Here is a 20,485-nt window from a genome sequence, read left to right on the forward strand (position 1 = left end):
AGCGGGAAGCGCCGCTGTGTCCCATGCGCTCGCGGGCCCCGGTGCTAACTGTTGCCTTCGGCTTTACTCGCAGGGCGCTGCAAAGGCAGAGGGCGCAGGGCCTCCCGGGGAGCTGGCGCGGCGGGGTCAGGCACGCCATGAGGGCCGTTGCCTGGTTTGCTCTGCCATGCCTGAGCCTCTGGCAGGTGGGAATGGTAAGTCCTTAAAGTAACTGTTCCTCACTGGTTTAAAAATACATATATATATATATACTTTTTAAAAAGAGTTAGTCTTGCTTCTGCAACGCTTTGTCAGGTTGGTGTCCCTGGAGGCTTCACAGACGTGTAGGTTCGACCACTAGCCTAGATACTGTGGAGCTGACATCAGAGAGGGTTTCCTCCTGCAGAAGCCTTGCAGCCAGGCCCTTTCTGCCTCGTCTCACTCCCCTCGTGTGCAAGGTGGCAGGTCCAGCAGGGTGAGAAATCTGCAGCCTGGGAAGGGCAGTGGGTTTACAGCTCTGAGCCCCTGGCAGGTGCCCCGTGGCCGGAGGGCTGGGGACCAGGCCATGCTGTAGACATGCGGGTGTGCTCTGCTGCAGCCCTGGTGTGGGGCAGAGCTGGCCTGACTGTATTGGGCCCTTGGAGGAGGGGCTGGTTCTGGAGTTTTCCTGCCCTGCCCCTTGCTGGTAGGTGTGCAGTAGTGATCACGGCATGGGCCACATGGTGTTTATGGCCGAGCTGTTCCCTCTGCCTGGGGTCTGGCGACTGTGCTGCATTTACTGCAGCATATGCGACCTCCTGCTTTCACGTTGGGAAGGCAGAAGCCTCGCACGGCCATAAATGCTGGCCCTGCAAAAGTGCATACCTGTTATCTCTGCCTGCCTCCTCTTTTCCTGTTATGTCTGTCCTGGCTGTCTTGTGCTCTGCTGCGGAAGACCCATACATAAGTGTTTTTTCTCTGGACTTCTGCAGTATTTCTCCTCTCCCATGTGCCTGTTAAGCATGCCAACCAGCCAGCTCTTTGGGGAAGGATTTGCATGAATTCACTCATTGCCCATGGGTCTGCTGGGGGAGGTGGGAGTGTGGCACGGCTGCTGTGGGTGTGCAACCATGTAACTCCTGGGGACTCGCTGGTGTAAGTGATGACTGAATTTTTTCCCCATCAGAGCGACAGTGTTGATTTCTCACTGTTTAAGCCAGATCATGTCTGATGCACCGGCAGGGAAGTGCTGCTTGTCCCACACCCTGGCAGGGCCTGGCACTAACTGTTCCCTTTGGCTTTACTCACAGGGCTCTGCAAAGGCAGAGCGGGTGTTGAGCCTCTGGGAGACTTGATGTGATGGCTGTAGCTGGCAGTGATGAATTGCGTGATGAGGGCAGTTGCTTGGTTTGCTCCACCATGCCTGAACCTCTAGCAAGTAAGAATGGTAAGTCCTTAAAGTAACTCGATCACTGGTTTAAATTAAATAAAAAAAGGGCACGGGGGGAAATATCTTTCTGCCAGGGAGTTGCTTCCAAAAGTCTTTGTCCCTGGAGACTTGACTGACATGTAAATTTGAGCATTAGCCTAGATACTGTTGAGGTGAAAGCACAGAGGTTTTCCTCATGCAGAAGCATTGCAACAAGGTCCTTTGTGCCTTGTGTTACTCCTGTTCCAGCATGTCCAAAGTGGCAAGTGTGGCTAGTGAACAGGAACCAGCAGGGCAAGGAATCTGCAGGCTGCACCACTGTGGGCTGAGCCGGAGCCAGCATGGTGGTTTGCAGCTCTGTCCTGTTTGTTTTCCTGATGTATTGTGTTCAGAGAGCTCATTTTAAGGACACCCTGCATGGAGGCATGTGGGTGATCCGCTGCTGAGAGCAGCTGCCCCAATAAGGGACAGGAATCATCCTGGCTGAAGTGTGTCCCTTTGGAAGAGGGAGTTGAGTCTTTTCTGCCCTGCCCCTTGCTAGGGGATTGCAGATGTTCAGTGGTGGCCATGTGCGTGCATGGCTTTGCCACTTGCTCTGCCATAAATTCACTCAGTCCCTGTGGATTTGCTGGGGGAGGTGGGAGTGTGGCATGGCTGCTGTGGGTGTGCAACCATGTAACTCCTGGGGACTCGCTGGTGTAAGTGATGACTGAATTTTTTCCCCATCAGAGCGACAGTGTTGATTTCTCACTGTTTAAGCCAGATCATGTCTGATGCACCAGCAGGGCAGTGCTGCTGTGTTCCACACCCTGGCAGGGCCTGGCACTAACTCTTCCCTTTGGTTTTACTCACAGGGCTCTGCAAAGGCAGAGCAGGTGTTGAGCCTCTGGGAGATGTGATGTGATGGCTGTAGCTGGCAGTGATAAATTGCGTGATGAGGGCAGTTGCCTGGTTTTCCACTATACGTAAGTTTCCTTTTACCATCTTTTCCTGCAGGGATTAATACCTTGTCAGTTGTTATGGACAAGAAGATTTTTCAAATGTAATTGATTGCCTTTTAACATTCAGCTGAAGAGCATCTGTCATGATGACTTCAGACTTTTTTTTCCCCACCAGATTGGCAATGCTGATGCAAACTTCTGTTTTAGCCAGATTGACCGATTCCACGGATGCAAGATGCTTCAGTTCCTCATGTGGCTGTATATTAAGGCTATATGCCCTTGCACCTCTGTTGCAGGGAAACTACATGTATGCTGCATGCTTTGAGGGTGGGCAGCACTGGAGGGTGCTGTCTGCACATACCGTAGTAACACTGATTGTATAACACTATCTGACATGTTTAAAAGACTTGAGGATCAAAAGTGAAAATTCTTGCTTTCAAAAGATCTCAAGTAAATGGTAGAGATCTCTGACAGGTTTCAATTTAACCTTAAGGGCATAAGTATAGCTTTTTTGTTTTGCCCCAGTTAAGCAGTGTTAAAAGAGGTGCGTACGGAGTCAGGGATCTTTTGTTCTTGATCTTTTTTCTTTTTTGGGTTCCCCCCCCCACCCCAAATGGGAGGTTCTCAATGCCTTGGAGAAGTGTGGATGGAAGGCAGCTTCCAGCAATGTGTCTATTCGCAAGAGAGGGATTGCTTTTGGTGTTTGTTTTTCTTCCTTTTTTTATAGAAAATCAATGATGTGACATCATCTGAAAGCTTGGCTGTTTGATTAGGATTTCACTAATGCTCTAGAAAATGTGCTTAATAGAACTTTACTTCATTGGATAAACAGCTATTGTCACTGGTTTCATTCGGTTACAGCCTTGTGTTGCTGTTCAGGTGCCTGTTGTGCAGCTATCATATCTCCAAGGAGGCTGATGTCTCCTTGGTAGCCTGTATCTATGAAGGGCATAAATGTGACCTTTCTATATGGCTCTCTTGAATTCAAAAGGAGTATGAGTGGTCTATGTCAGATGGTGAAGCTGGTAGAGCTGACCAAATATGTTACTATGGCACTCTGCTCAGTCAGCTGCCCCGGGCTTTTTTCAAGTACTACTCTAAAAGGTCCCACAATGCAGTTTTAAGAGTGCATCCTATTTGGAGTGCCTGGCAGTGAAGAAGTTTTTGCTGTTTGCAGAGCAACCCTTGCTGTCTACTTTTGGGGGGGGTGGTGGAATTTGAAAGCTATATATTTGCTGTTTGCAGTAGAGTGGACTGACAAAATGTTGGCTGTTTTCTTGACAGGTTGAGATTTGTCAGAAGTTGTCCTGGGACCTGCTGTGATTTCAGTGTACTAGCAGAAAGCTGTCTTCTGCTAATGATGTCCCTCTCCATGCTGCTGCCTGTGATCCCTTGTCCAAGCTACAGCATTCATATCACCCTGCAACAGCTCTGGTCTTTTCTCAGAGCTAGCAGGAGTGATAAAGTGGTGTCCTGCCAACTTACAGATGGAGGGTCTTGTATGTTTCTTTCCCTTGGTATGATGCATTTAACTGTAACGGATTCTGGAACTTGCTGCATGTTTAATGTCATTGGATGCTTTTGTCTGCAAGGGCTGCATTCACCACCTGACAGCTAATGTTATCCTACCACAGTCCTTAAAAGTAAGGAAGCCTCTCCTTAGAGAGCAATTGTCAAGTATGGGAGGATGGCCTTCTGTGTAAGGAGAGGGGGGATTAAAGTCTTGGCTCTCCCCTGTCATCCAGAAAGTTTTAGAAATGTATCATTGGCAGCCTGTGAAGTGGGGAAGGGGCATCTTGGATGCTGCAGTGCATTGTGTGTTTCTGTACTGTTCAGAGCCTATTTTTAATAAAATCTGAGCACTGGGTGAATTCAGCTGGTGACTGAAATTCTCTTTACATGCCAATTTCTGGACCTCCTAATTGTTTTTGGGAGTTGGATGGCAACAGGGCTTCTGTGTAGTGATTACTTACATTAGCTTGAGGCAGCAGGCAGCTCAGAAAGGGGCATGATCTCACAGCAGTATGGCTTCACATACCCTGAAGTAAAAGTGCTTAGCTGAGACTTGTGGCTGCTGCTGTGCTGCAGGAAACAGCACTAGGGCACAGTTCTCTGTACGTAACAGCTGGGTGCTAAAGGTCGACAACAGGTCTTGTCTTCTGGACTAAAGGGAGAGAGGTGTAGTCTGTACTTTGCCTCTGTTAGAGCAAGGGCTCTCCCTCAGCTTCTCCCTTAGATCCTGTGTGGGGAGCAGCTGGTGTAGAACATAATGCAGTGGGGATTTTAGCTGGCCTGGTAAAAGGTATGGATTAGCATGTTCCCAGGTAAGTCACTGTGGCTTTGCAAATTCTTCCATACATGAGTCTACACTTCCCTACATGAGTCTACACTTTCTCTAAGAAAAGTGACAGCGAAGGTCTGGGAAGGAAGGGAAGCTGATGGCAGCTTCTGTGAGGATTTGAACATTCCCTCATGCAGTGTGTTCAGCTAAATGACTGTGCTTCTGGCTAGAGATTCAGTGAGAGATGTTCATTCAGATCCTGCAGCCTTCTCCTGGATGCTGTTTGGCAAACTTCCAGGTTTGCAGAGCAGCAGAATTAAACATGGATTGTACATATGTGCTGGAGTAGGGAATCACTAAGAGGAAGCTAAAGGCTTTCCTAATAACAGCGAGAGGTAGTCAAGAGCCCTAGGATGTATTGCTTCCTGTACCTCTGACTTTCATATCCCAGATCAATTGACTGCACACATCTGGCCTCAGTAGGGGTAAAAAATCTGTGTCAGTGCACCTGTGCTGTGCAGATGTCTGCGCTCCTAGAGGGGTTGAATGGTGGCGAGTGCTCTGCACAGAGGGAGAAAGCGTTCTGCATCTGCTGTGCCCATTAGCCTGGCAGTCGGGAGTGGTGTCTGCATGATGCACAAACAGGCCTTGGCAGATGTCTCATGCAGGTCCTGGTCTGGTAGCAATTGTTCCCCCCCACTGGCAATGCAGATGAAGTAAATAGCCCCTTCAGATCAAGCTGATATGAAGAATTGGGATATATATTAACCTGCGGTGTCTCAGACAGCAGGTTCAGATTCAAACCCCAGGCCTAATGATGGAAGTAGCTATTCCCAATGTGCTGCTGTTGGGAAGTAGTGTAGCAGCAGGTATGTGCATTAGGGATGGGGTTAAAAACCAATCCCCCTGCAGCCTCACTAGGTTCCTGAGGAGCAGGACCACCTGGCAGCTGTTGAAGGTTCCTGTGTTGCCAGTTCTGGGCCTTTGGAAGCCTTTAACTGATGGGTTATACATGCTAAATACCAACTGAGGGGCTGCTGCCTGAAAGCAGCTGGGTGCACGTGCGCAGTGGTGGCAGTGAGCTGGCTAGCCCAACAGTGACAATTCAGCCTGAAGTAGCTGAAGGGCAAAAGTGAGGTGTGGATATCAGGCTGAGGAAGTGTTTAAGGAATGATTTCCTGCAGCATTTGAAGTATTGCAGTGTTATTTTTACTGCCTGATAGCAACAGCCTAATACTCTTATGGATTGGAAGTTATTTACAGCAACTACAAGTTTAGAGGGTATTTCTGCTACTTAAAAGCATAAATAACAGTTTCAGTGGTTATGGGGGAGAGGATTTGGTATCTGAGCTGACAGTGGCCTTTGGCATGTGTGTTTAGTAGGAGACAGCAATGATGGAAAAGTAGCTATTAATCAGCATTTAAAGCAGTCTGCCATTAAACAGGATAGAGATTTTTCTCATTCAATTAACGTAAGCAGCATAATCTCCTGAAACAACATATTGATGAGGGATCAGAACTGCTGCTAACATGATTACTTTCATAATCTAATGAGCAAGCATACTTTAGGGAGTAGAGTGTGCTGGTTGCCCAGTGGGAACTGTGAGGACAGATGTAGCTGGAACATGTTTTATTATCTCTCCAAGAAAAGTTGCTTAGGTCAGGATTCAAGCGCTGCTGCTATTGGATATGTGCATAGGGATGGAAGACAAAACTGTCTGAAGGTAACTGATCCACTGTAAACAACTCATGAATGCTCTCTAATCTGGATGTGGGGCTAATTAGCTGGAGAAACCGAACTGCATGCGATGAACTGAGTCTGGAGATCTCGGAGCTGGCAGCTGTAGGGGGTGCTGTGTGCGTGTGTTGCCCAAAGCTTAATAAGGGCTAGATGGGGTTTCTGAATCAAACTGTCCATTTGAGTTCTTCTGTGTGTATTTAGTCAGGATGCTTTCACTTTGTCACTGTAGCAGTGGGCTATAATTAACTTCTGGACCAGTGGTCATTAGCTTATCTGTAAGAACAAGAGTGTGACAAAGTGAAGACAAATCCTAAAAGTAACATGAACTTGTCAGAGGCTTTTATTTAGAGGAGGAGGTCTTCTGTGCTGATAGGCTTTTGCTTCAAAGCTTTCATCTGCTGGGGTTTCTAATATGCCTACAAACTGTTGGGCACCTTAGGTATGTCATTTTACATCTGCCTTTATGATGGTTTTTCTGGAACTAGTCTGGGCCTAGAGAGCATCCCCTGGCACCCCTTCCACACCTTTGCACCAAATTCCCATGCACTGGCTCAAAAATGTGAGCATGGCTGCCTTTACCAAAAGTCTGTCTGGACAGAGTTTCAGGAGAATGAGTATATATGATAGGCGCAGTTGGTAAACACAGGCTGCCAGTCATTTTCTTTAGTACCATAGCATCTTTTTTTCCTGTTATATGGGATATCCTACCTTCTGCTGCTTCTCCAAACACCCTTGGTAGTGGAGAGCTGGCTGAACTTGACTGTGGCTGGCTATGAGCTCTCAGCAATGTGGCGTGCTATGAGCTCAGGTAATTTGCCTGTGCGTAACCATAAGCTATTCAAAGACTTGAGCTGCAATGGACTTCCTAGTACAACTGCGTTACAGCCAAGTAATGAAATAGGCCTCCCGGTTAACAGAGAAACCATCAAACAAACTTTATTGTCTATACCAAGCATGGAGGTTAAGATCACCCCATTTGAAAAATCTCTTAATATAGCCCTTTGATAAAAGTTGGGGGGGGAGGGGGTGTCAACACTGAATTTAAAGCAATTTGCAGCTCTCCTCCTCAGAGGTGTCCTTGGCATTTGTTGCCCCATTGCTTGCCTGACTTCTGCAGGCACTGGTCAACTCCTGAGCATGTCTGCTGGGTGTTTTGAATGAGGAGATGAAGGCCAGGAGGTATGATTTGGACAAAGGATGACTTAACAGCTTTTTCTCTGCACAGAGAGCTCCATACTAGCTCTCGGAGGCCAGCAAAGGATAATCACAGCATGTCCAGAGCTCGTATTCTCTGCTGCTGTGAAGTGGCTGAACAAGGCCGTGGGGATGAATACAGAATTGTCAGTTCCATCAATTATAGCAGGAACAGACAATGCTGTATGTACTTCTGTAACTTTCTAAAACTGAAACCTGGAGTCACTCACTAGGCTGGTATGTTTAAGCAAATGTTTACTTTTCTCAAACAGCTCTGTTCTTGGTGCCGTGAGCATTTCAGAGGAAAATAGCACAGATTATTTCTCTGTCTGATGTTGCTTTTAATAGACATGTTTTCATACACAGTGAAAGGTTTAACATTTATATTCCCAAAGACCCAGGCATCTTTTTGACTGCATGGTGATTATTATATTCTTTTTAGACCTGTCTGTTAAGCGGCTGTGTTAGCTTATGGGATAGCACAGGCCATTTACTCATTGCTGCTTCTACTCTGCATTATTTCATCTGCCTCTATCTCTGCTCAGTGATAGATTAAGTTATTGGACACGTCAGCTGTGTTGACAGGCTAGATGTTATCATGGACAGCAATGAAGCAAAACTTGGTTTTGTGATTGCTCTAGGAAGATCCAGATTTCAGGACAGTCGGACTGCCCCATAGGCAGTAAGGGGAAGACTTTTTTTGGAAGCAGGGGGTTTCTTTCTCCTACAGCATCCAGCGTTTTAAACCAGCGTTTAAAGAGATGTTCAGCAGCTATAGACTTCTGTTCCTCTCCCACCCTTTTTGCCAGATCCCTTGCAGCGGTGGGGTGAAGCCAAGTGTCTTGGTTCAGCCTGAGTCTCTGTTTTGGCACTGTGGGAACTGCTGGTTTGTGTTATAGCACCTAGGGTTCCCAGGTACTTTCCCATCCAAGCGTTGGGCATGGGGTGCAGATAGGGCTGAGGCCCTTTGGCACTGCACTAGCTGTCTTCTGGCAGCCTTCACCTTGCAGAAAACTGCAGTTTATGTCCCTCTGCTCCCTGCTGTGACTTTTTCTTGCTCAGACCACCTGGCTGATGCTCAGGTTCAGCTCACTGTGTAGTGGGAGGACTGCTGCTTTCTCAACAGGATGGATGGAGAGGGGACAGTGAGAGCTCTGGCTTTCTGCCGAGGTTCCCAGCACACACCACCAAAATCTCCCCTTTGACCCGTGATACCTACCAGAGGCTGGTGCTAAAGCCTTCTAGATTGTTCTACAGTAAATTAAACTCTGGAGAAAAGTGCTGGGGATGTTTTTTTTCATATTTACAGAAACAGATACTCGGGGGTCTGAAGAAATTCTCTTCACCTGTTTCTCTGCTCAGTGCCAACATGAGGCTAGCAGGGACTGGATGTAGCCTCTGCCACAGGCCTTCCAGTGACTGAAATGGGCTCAAATCTTTTATTATGTGGACAGGAAACACCTGCCAGTTTGCAGGTAGTAACAGAGTTGTCTTGGTGATCAGTAAAAATATTCTTTGTGCTAGACCATATTCGTAGTGTAAATCGAAGCAATTCCATTATATTCCCTAAGATTGATTTGGGTTAATGGAAACGCGTTCAGGACCATTTCTGTCGTGTGTTACCTTAGAATGTCGGATTTCTTTAGTGTTATATTTAGAAAAATGTCCACTGGATAGTTTGCACTTCACTGTGCCTGTCACTTGCTGTGTTCAGTTTTGAATGCTGTGGCTCGGTCACCTTGAATTCTTTCCTCTAGTGCTGAGAATAAGCTTGACTTCCTTAGTCTTTTCTCAAAGCAAATATTAAAGCCAGGGGCTGTCCTCATTTCTCTACTTCGCACAGACTCCCTTGGGTTCTCTCCCAGAAGTCTCAGAGAGACTTCGGGAGATGGGGCCTGAGCATTGACTGCACAAAGCAGCAAGGCACATTTTTCCATCTCTGACAGGGTGGCAGGAGTCCCTTCAGTGGGCTGAGGAGGCTCAGCTGGTGCATGGGGGTGCTAGGTAAGCAGATGCAGCCCCACATGGTGCTGCTTGCCCAGATGGGTTCCTGGAAGCCTGTTCCTGAAAGCCGCTCTCTGAAGGTGGGGTGATATGTCAGCACCCAGGGGCTGGCCCAGAGTAGCACACACATGCTTTCCACTCCACACGTGCTTTCCACTCCACACATGCTCGCGTTTCCCACTGTGGGTGGCCCCAATGTCTTCAGCAGCCTGCTGCTTCTGGTTCAGGGCTGTTCTTTAATTGAAAGGGCGAGGCTTGTGCTTTTGATCCTCCCACAGAAACTGGAATGCTTGCACATCGGTCCAGGACAGAGCCTGGCCTGTAAGGCAGCAGCTAACTTCTGGATACCACTTCTCAGTGAGAAGAAACACTAAGCTCTACCGCTGCCCTTGTTTAGCAGCTTGGAGTATGTGCACTTTTTGTGCTACACAACTGCAGCAATTGTAGACACTGCCTTACCCCCATCAGTTTTCCCAAATCCAGCTGGAGATTTTAATGGCCTGCTGATGAAGAAAAATGGTTGCGCTCTCATGCAAATGGTTGCAAACCATCTGCAGGCTCACGAGAGTGTTACTGTAATTGTTACACGTTACACTGGCTTAGTCTCCATTCATGTTTGCAAGAATTTTGTCTACCAAGAAGAGATAAAAACTTTTTTTTTCCCTGAGCTATAGTACTCATGGGGGAAGGTCTGTCTTCAGAGTGAATCCATTTTTCAGCGGATGCGGATCAGGCCCTTGACACCAGCAGTTCAAAGCAGACTTTTGCTTTGAGTATTCACTGTCACTTTTTTACAGCAGGATATTTATAGGTGCAATTTTCTTGGAAATCTACAGAGGAGGACTGGAAGTGTCTGAGAAGTTTTGGTAGTCAGCAATTTATGTTGCTGTGGTAACGCCTTAGTAGGGTTTGGGAAAACTGCCCGGAGAGAGAGGTTGTTGCCAAAGGTGCTAACAGCAATGTGCGTCTCTTGTCGGTTCCTAGATTACCTAAACCTGTACATTAGGCACATGCTTCACAACAGCTACTGTTGTGTCATGAGGGTGACATATTTTGTGCTGCTGGTCGTGATTTCCTTCTGTAAACCCTCTCTGTCACTCCTCTGAACTATGACACATACTCCCTGCCAGTCTTTCCTCTGATCCTGGATGATATGCTGGGTACCAAAGTGGTGTTGAAGTCCTCGTCAGTGAGGTTGCTGGCTGTAAAAGTAAGTAGCGACATTGATGGGGGTGAGAGGGATGCTGATGAAGTCTCACATCTCAGAATGAGTTACAGTGACCTGATGAATGAATTTGCATGCAAACCTGGCTTTTTTTTCTAGCAGAGCTGACCAGGTAGACCTGCTCTTACATAGCCCTTTGGCAAGTGGAAGGCTTGGTGAGGAGGGGTCATCTTCTGAGGCACCTTGTTAGTTTATAAAGCAGATACAAATCTGGCCTTTGCTGTTCTCTTCCTGACTTTTCTTTTTCCTGCCCTGGAGAAAAGTACTTGCGGGAATAGAGCAGAGGAGGGGGGAAGCACAGACAGATTTTCTCAGTGACAGAAAGCAGAATCAGGGCTATGTGTGACTGCCAGACTTGTGGCACAACTGCTAGGTGCAGGGTTCACCATGCTACATGGACTGGATGCAACAGGCGCAAAGGATGTCACAGCCTTTTCCTTCCAAGTGGCAAGTGGGTGCGTCTCTTACTCTGTGCTGCAGGCTGCTGGAAGTGTCATTGGGTTGGGTTCTCCCCACTGCTGTTTTTCTTTTTTTTTTTTTCTTTAAACAAAATGGAAAGGTCACAGTCTCTCATGAGCTGCTTTTTCCATGTCTGAATTGTGGCAGGGAATCTGAAAAAGGCACCTATCCATGGATGAGCCTAATGATTTTCCTTCACACTGAAAAGGAAAGCTCACCCATACCCAGGTGTTGTCAGAAATTCCAGCTGTCTGATGATAGGAGCATGTCTATGTGTCATAGCATTGTTGTTCCCACAGCTGTGGCTCAAGAGCTGGGAGGAGGGAGATACAAAGCTGCATGGGAGGTTTGCATGGCTAACAGAAGACAGGAGCTCTCAGGCCTTCAGGAATGCGTCACTGGGTTCAGCCACGGGTGACAGGCTTGTTGGTGAGTTGTGGTTTCCTGTAGGTTTGCCTGATCTTTAAACCTATATAGGATCCCTGAGAGATGGTGGGGTTAGCCCTGTAGACAGAATTGTAGCGACGGAAGCGTTAGGATGAACTCACAGGGTTTCTTCATCTTCATTTCCCTCATACTGGGAGCAAAAACCTTGGGAGCTGGAACAGCATGAACAGCCCCCATGTCCTATGAGATCTGTATGTGTGTGCATGGTGCTCTGGCTCTTGGCTTCTGCAGCTGTAACTCATCCAAGTTGCTCTCAAAGTTAGTTGTGAGGTGGGGCCTGTTGTCTAAAGCAGATCAGTTGGCTGTGTAACTTTTCTTGTAGAAGCAAAAATTGGTTTTGGCCCCTTAGGACCATGTTGAAAAGGCCTGTGTACAACTGGACTGCGTAGTCCTGGTAAGAGATGTCACTTGGGTCAGCTCCTGTGTTTTTATGCTAACGTGGTCCATTTATGCTGGTGTAATGATGAGTAAGAGCCTAAGTGGAAACTGTGTAAGAGGGAATCTCTCCAAGAAGCTCAGCAGCTGTGTAAACCTCCGGATTAGAGGAGGGCTAAGAAAAAATTTCTTTATTACAATAGTGAATCTGGCCCCTTAGCAACAGCCTTATAATCTTCATGTTGTCTTACTGAGAGACCTGTTATTATCAGAGCACTGAGCATGTGGAGGTGGAAAGATCTCATGGGGTGAACTTCTTTTGCTTTGTTTTTGCCTTCAAGGTGGTGGTTAAATAAACAGCAGCTACACAATTTTCCCATAGCTGAGCTTTTTGTACCTAAGTCAAGGCGGTGGTTGTAGGTAGGGGGTTGGTTTCGTGCTGAATGTTGATAACGTGTTTTACTGGGCAAATATAATCCCTGGGGGCTTTCCTGTTGTCCTGCTTTCAGCTGGGATAGAGTTAATTTCTTTTTTCCCCAATTCTCTCCCCCATCCCACTGTGGGTTGGGGAGTGAGGAATGGCTGTGTGGTGTTTAGCTGCCTGCCGGGTTAAACCACAACACCTGTGGTAGCCTCTTCCGTCTGAGCCTGGTTCAATGAGGGTACAAATAAGCTGTAGCTCTTAGTCTAAACTGTAACACCTCATGCTTTCAGTTCTTTTCAGTTTTTGGTATTCAAGACAGTGAGTCCATTGGAAAAGGGAATGTATAGTCTGGATGTGAGTCCTATAACTGATATACAAGGCAAGAAGCAAAACTGAGCTTCGGACAACTCCTGTCTAAGAGACTGACCACGTAGGCCAAATATTCCTTGCTGAGAAGTGTCATCTATTGTACATCTAACATGCATTGTCAGTCTATTTGCTGTTGCATGGACAACGAAGTTACTTAACACAAATATACGCATGGAAACTGGTAATAGCTCAAGTGAATTAGGTATTTGATTATCCATGTATTTCTGCATGACCAGTGAGCACACAAGTGAAAGACCTACCAGGAAAGGGCATACGTAAGGGTGAATTTGAGAGTGACCAGGAAGTAGCTGAAGCCAATTGTGTGCCTATGTGTGTCTAAGTGTCTATGATTGGCCCGCTTGTTGAAAGTGTTCCTTCTGTATTGATGGAGATCTGAGATACAGATAGGGAAACAAAAGAAAGCAATTCATCTCCAAAAATATATTCCAGATTCATTGACTGGAATGGGAGTGAACGGACCCTGAATGCCAGCAGGGGATGTTGCACTGACATCCAAGGAGACTAAGGCTTCATCAGGCTCTCTGACACAAGGGTATATGGAGGTGGAAGGAGCTGTGCAGTTGTTATGAACAGAGTTGAAGTCACCAATTCAGTTCATCAGGGCTGGCAGAAACTGTCAGGTTTTTTGCCATAAATATGGATTCCTGAGTCTCAGCCACAGCCATTAAAGTCACCATGCCCAGCCCCTTCAGCGAAGGGACGGCACGTGAGCAATGTCCAGTGGCTATAAGCTGGCTGCATGGATGGGGCCGGGCGTCAGAAAAGCCTTTGTGGATCGTTTTTCATCCATCTCCCTTTCCAAAGCAGTGCATATCACTGTGGGTTCAAGACATGATTATCAACATGATAATAATTTTTAAAATCTAAATTTCACACTTGGAAGTTTCCTCACGATTTAGATTTGTGGTGCTTGTGAGCTGCTTTTGTGGCTCCCTTTCCTTTTGCAATGTTGAATACTATTAGGCATTATTTTCATTATCAGCAGAGATACAAAAGGAATATTCAGTGACGCTATTAAGGTGATTCGGGCTTATAATGCCAATTTCTTGGACTCACTAGGAATGTTATTAAAAGTCCCTCCAGAATGTCATTATTTAAAGTCTAGTGACCTCTTCTGTCATCCAGATGTCTACTCCTGACTGTTTTCTTTAAGGCTCTGAGTCAGACAGTGTTGACAGCAATGCTATGCTGCAGGTGGAACAGAAACGTACAGCACTTCTATTAATTTTTAAAGCGACTTGGCAGGGTCACATAGGTCCATAGAAATATAGTTTTGGGAAAAGAAACCAAAAAAGCTCTTAACATCCTGTGATGTGTTAGGATAAAATCCTAGTCTAGCTACTGAACAATAGCTGTGTAGTCTGTAGGCAACTGGTCTCAAAGAACATGTCTGGCAGGATGGCTCTGGGTACCTCTCCATGAGTCACCCAAATCCAACTACAATATGCAAGTCCTCATTAACTCCCAGCGTTGTCTCAGTGGTTTCGTAGTGGTTGACTTGTGTCATTGATGGGAACAAGGTTTACCCTAGGACTGACAATCCCATCCAACTGCAGTGTTGTTCTCTACCTGTAAGACTGCAGCTGTCAGCATTGCAAAAACCCTGTGGTGATTGTTTTATTTAATTTTCTCATTCCAGCCTGGTCATTCAGCAAAATGCATTCCTTTACCATCCGTAGCACAATTAATCTAACTTGTTAAAAATTGCTAGTGATCTCCACAGCATAGAAAGTATGTAGGGACTCGTGGCCCACATCCTGCAGGCAACAGACTAAAGGACAGATCCTACTAGAAGACCTGGAGAGATGGACTTGGTAGTCTGCCTGTGTAAACTTCTTGTGAGGTCCCAGGGCAAAAACAGTTCAGAAAAAACAGAAGGAGAAGGTGCAGTTAACCCCTTCTCCCCAGATCTTAGCATCTTCTGCTTGTATCACTGTTAAAACTTCCACGGTGACTAATTGTGATTTTAATCAACAAAAGAATGCATAAGAATAACAGGAAACTTCTGTTTTCATGCCACTATCCTTACTGATAAGAAATAAAGGACTCCTGCACTGCAGTCTTCAGAACATGCTGTCTAGAAACATCTCCATCTGCTGAATTGTTTTAGATCAAACTTTTTCCACCCCATATCTTTCCACAAGCCACTAGGAGGTCTTTAATATGCTACTGCCTACAGTTACTGTAAGAAAAATATAGCAAGTTTCTTAGCAATGAAAACTGAATTCTGTTGGAAATGCCTTGTTTATATAAAACACACTTTAATAGCAAAGGGAAAAAAATGTTTTCCTCACACAATTTCTTTATCTTGTTGTTTACAAGATTTTTCTTCATGTTGTAATTTATGGCATCATTTTTCATGGATCTGAGTAGGAGCCTGGGTATTGAAAAGAGGAATGTGCTTTGAGGAAGTAAATTAAATTTCTCCCTGAGTTCTATAATTCAAACCTGGGTATAGCTGAAATAGTGCCGAAATAGTAAAAAAATCTCTAGAGGAGAGGAAAAAAAATCAGTGCAGCCTATTCCAAGTAAAATAAAGCAGAATCTTTTTCTCTGTGCATTTACTCAATTGCAAAGTGCAGAGAGCCCTGGCCTTGGTGACTTGGTTTTCCCCAAGGAACATGAATGCTTGACTAGTCAATGCCTTCCCATGCCTGTGACAGCTTCTTAAGAAAATAAATGTGACCATTTCTGTGACGTAAATTGTATCAATTGAATAAAACTGTTAAATAGGTGAGCTAGTGTTACAGGTTCTGTTTATTATCATCCCTGCTGTTACTGCATGCTGCTTCCCAGCTGCACTCAGAAATGCCAGTCACAAAAAAGGACCCTTTGTGCTGAGAGTTGACTTTGTGAGTTTAGGTCACTGCGTTGGTTTTTAGCTCTATTTCGCATCATGTTTCTGTGCTGCTTCTTAATGTTCTGTGAAGTGCTTAGCTATCATCTGCAGAGACTGAATTTGTGCAGATGGGTGTCCTTGAATCTTTTGTGGAAATATATTCACTGTAGATAAGGCCTCTGGTTTAATCACCTAAGTGGTACCTTATTGCAAATAAACATCTGCTTCTTTGTAGATTAGCTGTAACTTTATTAATTTACAAGGGTCAATTTACTACCTTTTTCCTGTTAAAACAAGGGGAAATGGGTATATTTCAAGAGGCAGTGGGGCTCCAAAGCTGACGAGGGGCCCAGAAACGAGGACTCATTTGTTCTGGGTCTAGTCCTACAAATGCTTGGTTAAGTGAAAAGACCCAGTGACGACGGGGAACTGCCGGCACAAACGAGGCCTATTTGGTAGATAGGACCCAGCCAGGGTCAGGCTTTGCTTACAAGATTGAAACAGTAATTTCCATGCCACTTGGTAGGCAGATTGCACCAGATGTGTCTGACTCATTGCATCCATGAGATGCAATGCGCTCAGATTATCTCTGGCAGGCAGAGACGTGGATCAAACCAGGAGTCTTCCCCTTTGCGGACTCCAGGAACTCTACGCAGCAGAGATTAAACTGGGGTCTGTTCTCTGACCTCTTTGGCTTCTTGGCAATTTGACATGTATAAAACAAAGTCAGTGTGATACAGGCAGCACCTGGACCACAGAGATCCTTACAGTGTAATCAGAAATCAGTTGCTTTTTCTGTTAATGTAGTTACCAGCTAAAAGCTGGGCTAATATTGGCAATATTCAACCCGTTTTCCAACTGGGCAATTTAAATTTCTGAAACATGCATTGGTACTAGACCAATTGTCTTCCAAATTTCACCTATCTCAGTCAAATACTAATGCATGTTCAGTTTATTGGAGAGATTTATTTAAAGCCAAGGTTTCTTAGGATGTGCAATCAACTGGCAACTTAAAAACAGGAACAGTTATAGTAAGTATATCTGTTTTCTTCTGCAGTTTGTATAGCTCATTACATAGCCTGGTTAATCAGAACAGTTATATCTGTGTAATATTTCAAGCTATATATTTCAATATAGTGTAATAATTATGCAGTGTAAAATTTCAGGTACCATATTTAAGCATGCTCTTGAATTTAGAGAGACACCTCAGTGTTCTGTTTAAGCAGCATCTATATCACTTTAGGATTTGCTTTCCATTTGGTTTGCTTTTCTTCCTAACATCTGGGGAGAGATTTAGCAGAGTGAAAAATGCATGCCCTGGATAAGTGCATTGAAGAAACTGTACTGAAGACTATTCCAAACTGTTCCAGTGTCGTAGAGGGTCCCAGGGGACAAGTGGTGCCGTGTCACCCTGGAGCCTGATGCTGCAACTTGCATATGACCCATTTGCACTTGCTGACTCATAAAACAGCTCAACTGACTTGACAATTCAGTAAATAAATAAATGAGGTTTTCTTTAGCTGTGGGTGGATTCATTTATCCTGAGTCTTATGCTGCACGGAAGGACAATATCCATTTTTTATTGTCTCTTTTAGGAAAACCATTGTAAAAAAAACCTTTGATGTTTCTCTTAGATTTATCAGTTACAGAATATGAAGGTGTTTTAGCTATTTCATCTTACTCTTATAAATAGCCACTTGTGAAAAAATAAAGGGGCCTGGATTCTGGCTTATGCCAAGTTGCAACTGTTGCCTTGTGACTAAAGAGAAAGAGAAATGGTGGCCTGGAGTCCCAGGCTCTTATGTTGAGAACACAGTAGCCAAAGTGATCAACTTACGTGAGACAGGACGATCTGATGGTGACTGGGAAGACTGACCTTGTGGGGTGTGAACTGGGCTGCTGTTTCTGGGGTATGCGTGCACTTCTTTTTTCTTCTGTAGCATCTCACGCATACTTGGAGGTTCCTCGTAGGAAGGGAATAAAATGGTCTGTGCTAAAGAAGAGAAAAAGTTTCATCTTTCTAGTTGAGCCACAGGTTCTTTGGAGTGAGGAAAGACCTGCTGGGAGAAGCCCCTGGCTGTTTTATACATGTCCCTGTTGATCTCTTCCATCCTTAAACACCGGCAGCAAAATCCCACAAGCTATATAAGCGGGAGGCACAGAGCTGCAGTCCGAGTCAGTGAAGGGAGGGATGGCTGCTGCTGCCTGCTGCTCCTGGAGCCATCTCACAGCATGGCGTGGGCTGCAGGAGAAGCGTTGCTGGAGGAGGATGCAAAGGTGCGAGGGCTGAAGGAGGAAGCAGTTGTCTGTGGAGGCAGCTGGTAGAAGCATGAGAATGGAGCTAGTTTGGGAGGAATCTGAAAAGTGAGGCACTGCTTTTGATTTAATGTGGGAGAGGGTCATGTAGTTTGCAGAATTGATAGAGGATTTTAGGCATTTTGTTCCTTCTGCTAGAGAGTGTGCCTTGTCATGGGGTTATTCTGGATTTAAAAGATTCCCAGTAATGCTTTGTGGAGTCAGGTGTCACAGGCTGGGCCTTCACAGACTAGGGGAAAATTTCAGGTTCGACTTGAATGCAAACCCGTTCAAGGCTTTTATTCTGCTTAGGGGAAGGAATATAGCTTACCTTGTTCATAGGGTCACCTCTCATACGTGGCTCAGACTCTCACAAATTGTTCTTTTATTTTCTCTTAGGAAAAGAAAAAGAAAACTGGTCCAAACACTGGAAGTACCAGGTTCAGAAAAGTTGGCTGGTTTCCTTCCCTTTTCTTTGGGAAAGCAAAAGACCCAGAGAGAAAACCACTAAAAGGTTTTTATTAAAGTATTTATCTTTCCTATTTTCTAAATAAGACTTCTGGCCACTCTGAACCTTCTCCAGCTTTCATTAAAGATAATAGTTTTTTAATGACAATGAGTTTGTTTCCTTTATACCCTGGGGTGAGTCATAGCCCTGCTCTCTATAGAGAGGCAGTACGTGATGGGGTTGTGCAGTGGCTTTGGGCAGAAGAGAGGAGGAGAAGGCTAGCACTCGTGTTCTCTGTGCCTATGGCCACATCTGAATGAGCGGAGTGGGACTTCCCTACTTCTCTTCTAGCCTGGCTTCCCCCCATGGTCTTATAATGCAGTGTTATATATGAGAAAGGAAGAGGCAGAATAAGGAGATCATACTTCCCATGTGTTGGAGTCTGCTGGAGACACTAGCTTTGCCGTGTTGAGATGAAGCCTTTATCAACAAGGGCGAATGCTTTTGGGGTTTAAACCCAAGAAGGTGTGTGCTCAGCTGTAGCTGCTCTGCTGTGGTGTGGATTCTCTCAGCAGTACCTCGAGAGTCTTGGGGACAAAACAGTGACCTGAAAAATAGCAGATGCTTTGGAACTAGCTGGTCATACAGTAGGGCTCTGGAGAAGACTAGTGCCCTCTGCTAGTGCACTCTATGCACTCTGTCTGGGAAGCTGGTGTGGTTCACCTCTTTGCAGCCAGCTGAGGGTGAGTTTTACAAGGGTGGCAAAGGCAGATCTGAAGAGGCGTGCAGCAGTTGCTGGCCTCCTGAGCACATGCAGAAAAGTTCAAATCTAACAAGAAGGGATTTTTTTTTCTGGATGAGATGCTTTTTGGTTCCTGGGTTAATAGCCCGGTTCAGGTGTGCTGGCCAAAACTCCCTTCAGTCCTAATGAGATTCTATCCCTTTGTCAGAGTATAGGACTGTTCCTGGGTGGGCTTTGCTTGCAGGTGGAGTTTAGGACTATTTGGTTCAATGTTCTTCTCTACTTTGGCAAAAGACAGAAGAATCTCAAATATGTGGGCTTGTAATCTGATTTTTCTGCAGATTTTCTTCAGGAAAATCTCTGAATCTTGCTTGGTATCAACTCTTCTCCCGTGTCTCTGTGTGCTAAAAACTAGTAGATGTGTACAGAAGGGGAATGTTGTTTAAAGGTCTTTTCACTTCTATTCTAAGATCTCAAAGGACACCACTAAGGAGAGAATCGCGGTGCAGTTTGAAACTCCTCCAAGTAAAGCGGCGTTAGGATCCCTACAGATGTATTCTTTGCTTACTGGTCTTGATAAAAGAAAATTCCACCTGAATCTTTTCTCAAATAAGCCTTTTTTAAGGTCCAATGCTTAGTCCTCCTCCCCTTCCTGACCCCTCAACACTTTTTTAATTATGGCTTTCTGCACAGGGTGCCTGGGGTAAGCGGGCAGGCAGGCATTTTAAGAAAGCAGGACCAGGTGTGAAAGTAAATCAGGCAGCTCCTCTAGTTCTTACTATTATTATTTTGAGTTTGTCAAAAGAAAGAAAAAAAACCCTTAATTCTTGCATTAGGATACATTCACATATGAAACTCTACTCTTTTTCTCAGCAGTAAGAGCTTGTTCTCTGCCTGTGTGAATTTGTTTTCATCTTGGCCTTAAGTGCATGAATTCATACTGAGTGGGGTGCGTGGGAAAGCAAGACCACATCCACAGCAGCAATTTCTTTTGTTGTCAAGGGTTAGCTAACGTAAAGAAATACTCAAGACAGGCAGGACCTGTGAGGTGAGCAAGTGAGGAATTGGATGTTAGAAACGCAACTATGGCAGAGAGATCAACGGAGGAGCTGCTGAGGCAGAGTCTGGGACAGTGGCACCTCTCCCTGACTCAAACTGCTGGCCAGGCAGCCCCTCCTGCCAGGGTGGTTCTTCAGCCTGCAGGAGAGATGATTAAGGGACAATTCAATTGAGATCTATAAAATAACGAGTAGCCTTGAGAAAGTAAATGAGAATTCATTGTTCCCTGTCTCT

The 20,485-nt window shown here is 45.4% G+C and overlaps 1 protein-coding gene across 2 annotated transcripts in view; it reads left to right on the forward strand.

The window, feature by feature from the left end:
- The first annotated feature begins 90 nt into the window (after positions 1-90).
- LOC103919263 (somatomedin-B and thrombospondin type-1 domain-containing protein-like) overlaps positions 91-20,485 on the forward strand; it is a 44,229-nt gene continuing 23,834 nt past the window's right edge. For both annotated transcript variants that reach the window (XM_009326743.1, XM_009326742.1), the window contains exons 1-2: positions 91-194; positions 1,269-1,405. In XM_009326743.1, coding sequence (XP_009325018.1) covers positions 1,318-1,405 — 88 coding nt within the window. In that variant the 5' untranslated portion in view covers positions 91-194; positions 1,269-1,317. The remainder of the gene's footprint in view (positions 195-1,268; positions 1,406-20,485) is intronic.

The sequence above is a fragment of the Pygoscelis adeliae genome, unplaced genomic scaffold, assembly GCF_000699105.1.
Source record: "Pygoscelis adeliae isolate BGI_AS28 unplaced genomic scaffold, ASM69910v1 Scaffold286, whole genome shotgun sequence".
Taxonomy (NCBI): Eukaryota; Metazoa; Chordata; class Aves; order Sphenisciformes; family Spheniscidae; genus Pygoscelis; species Pygoscelis adeliae.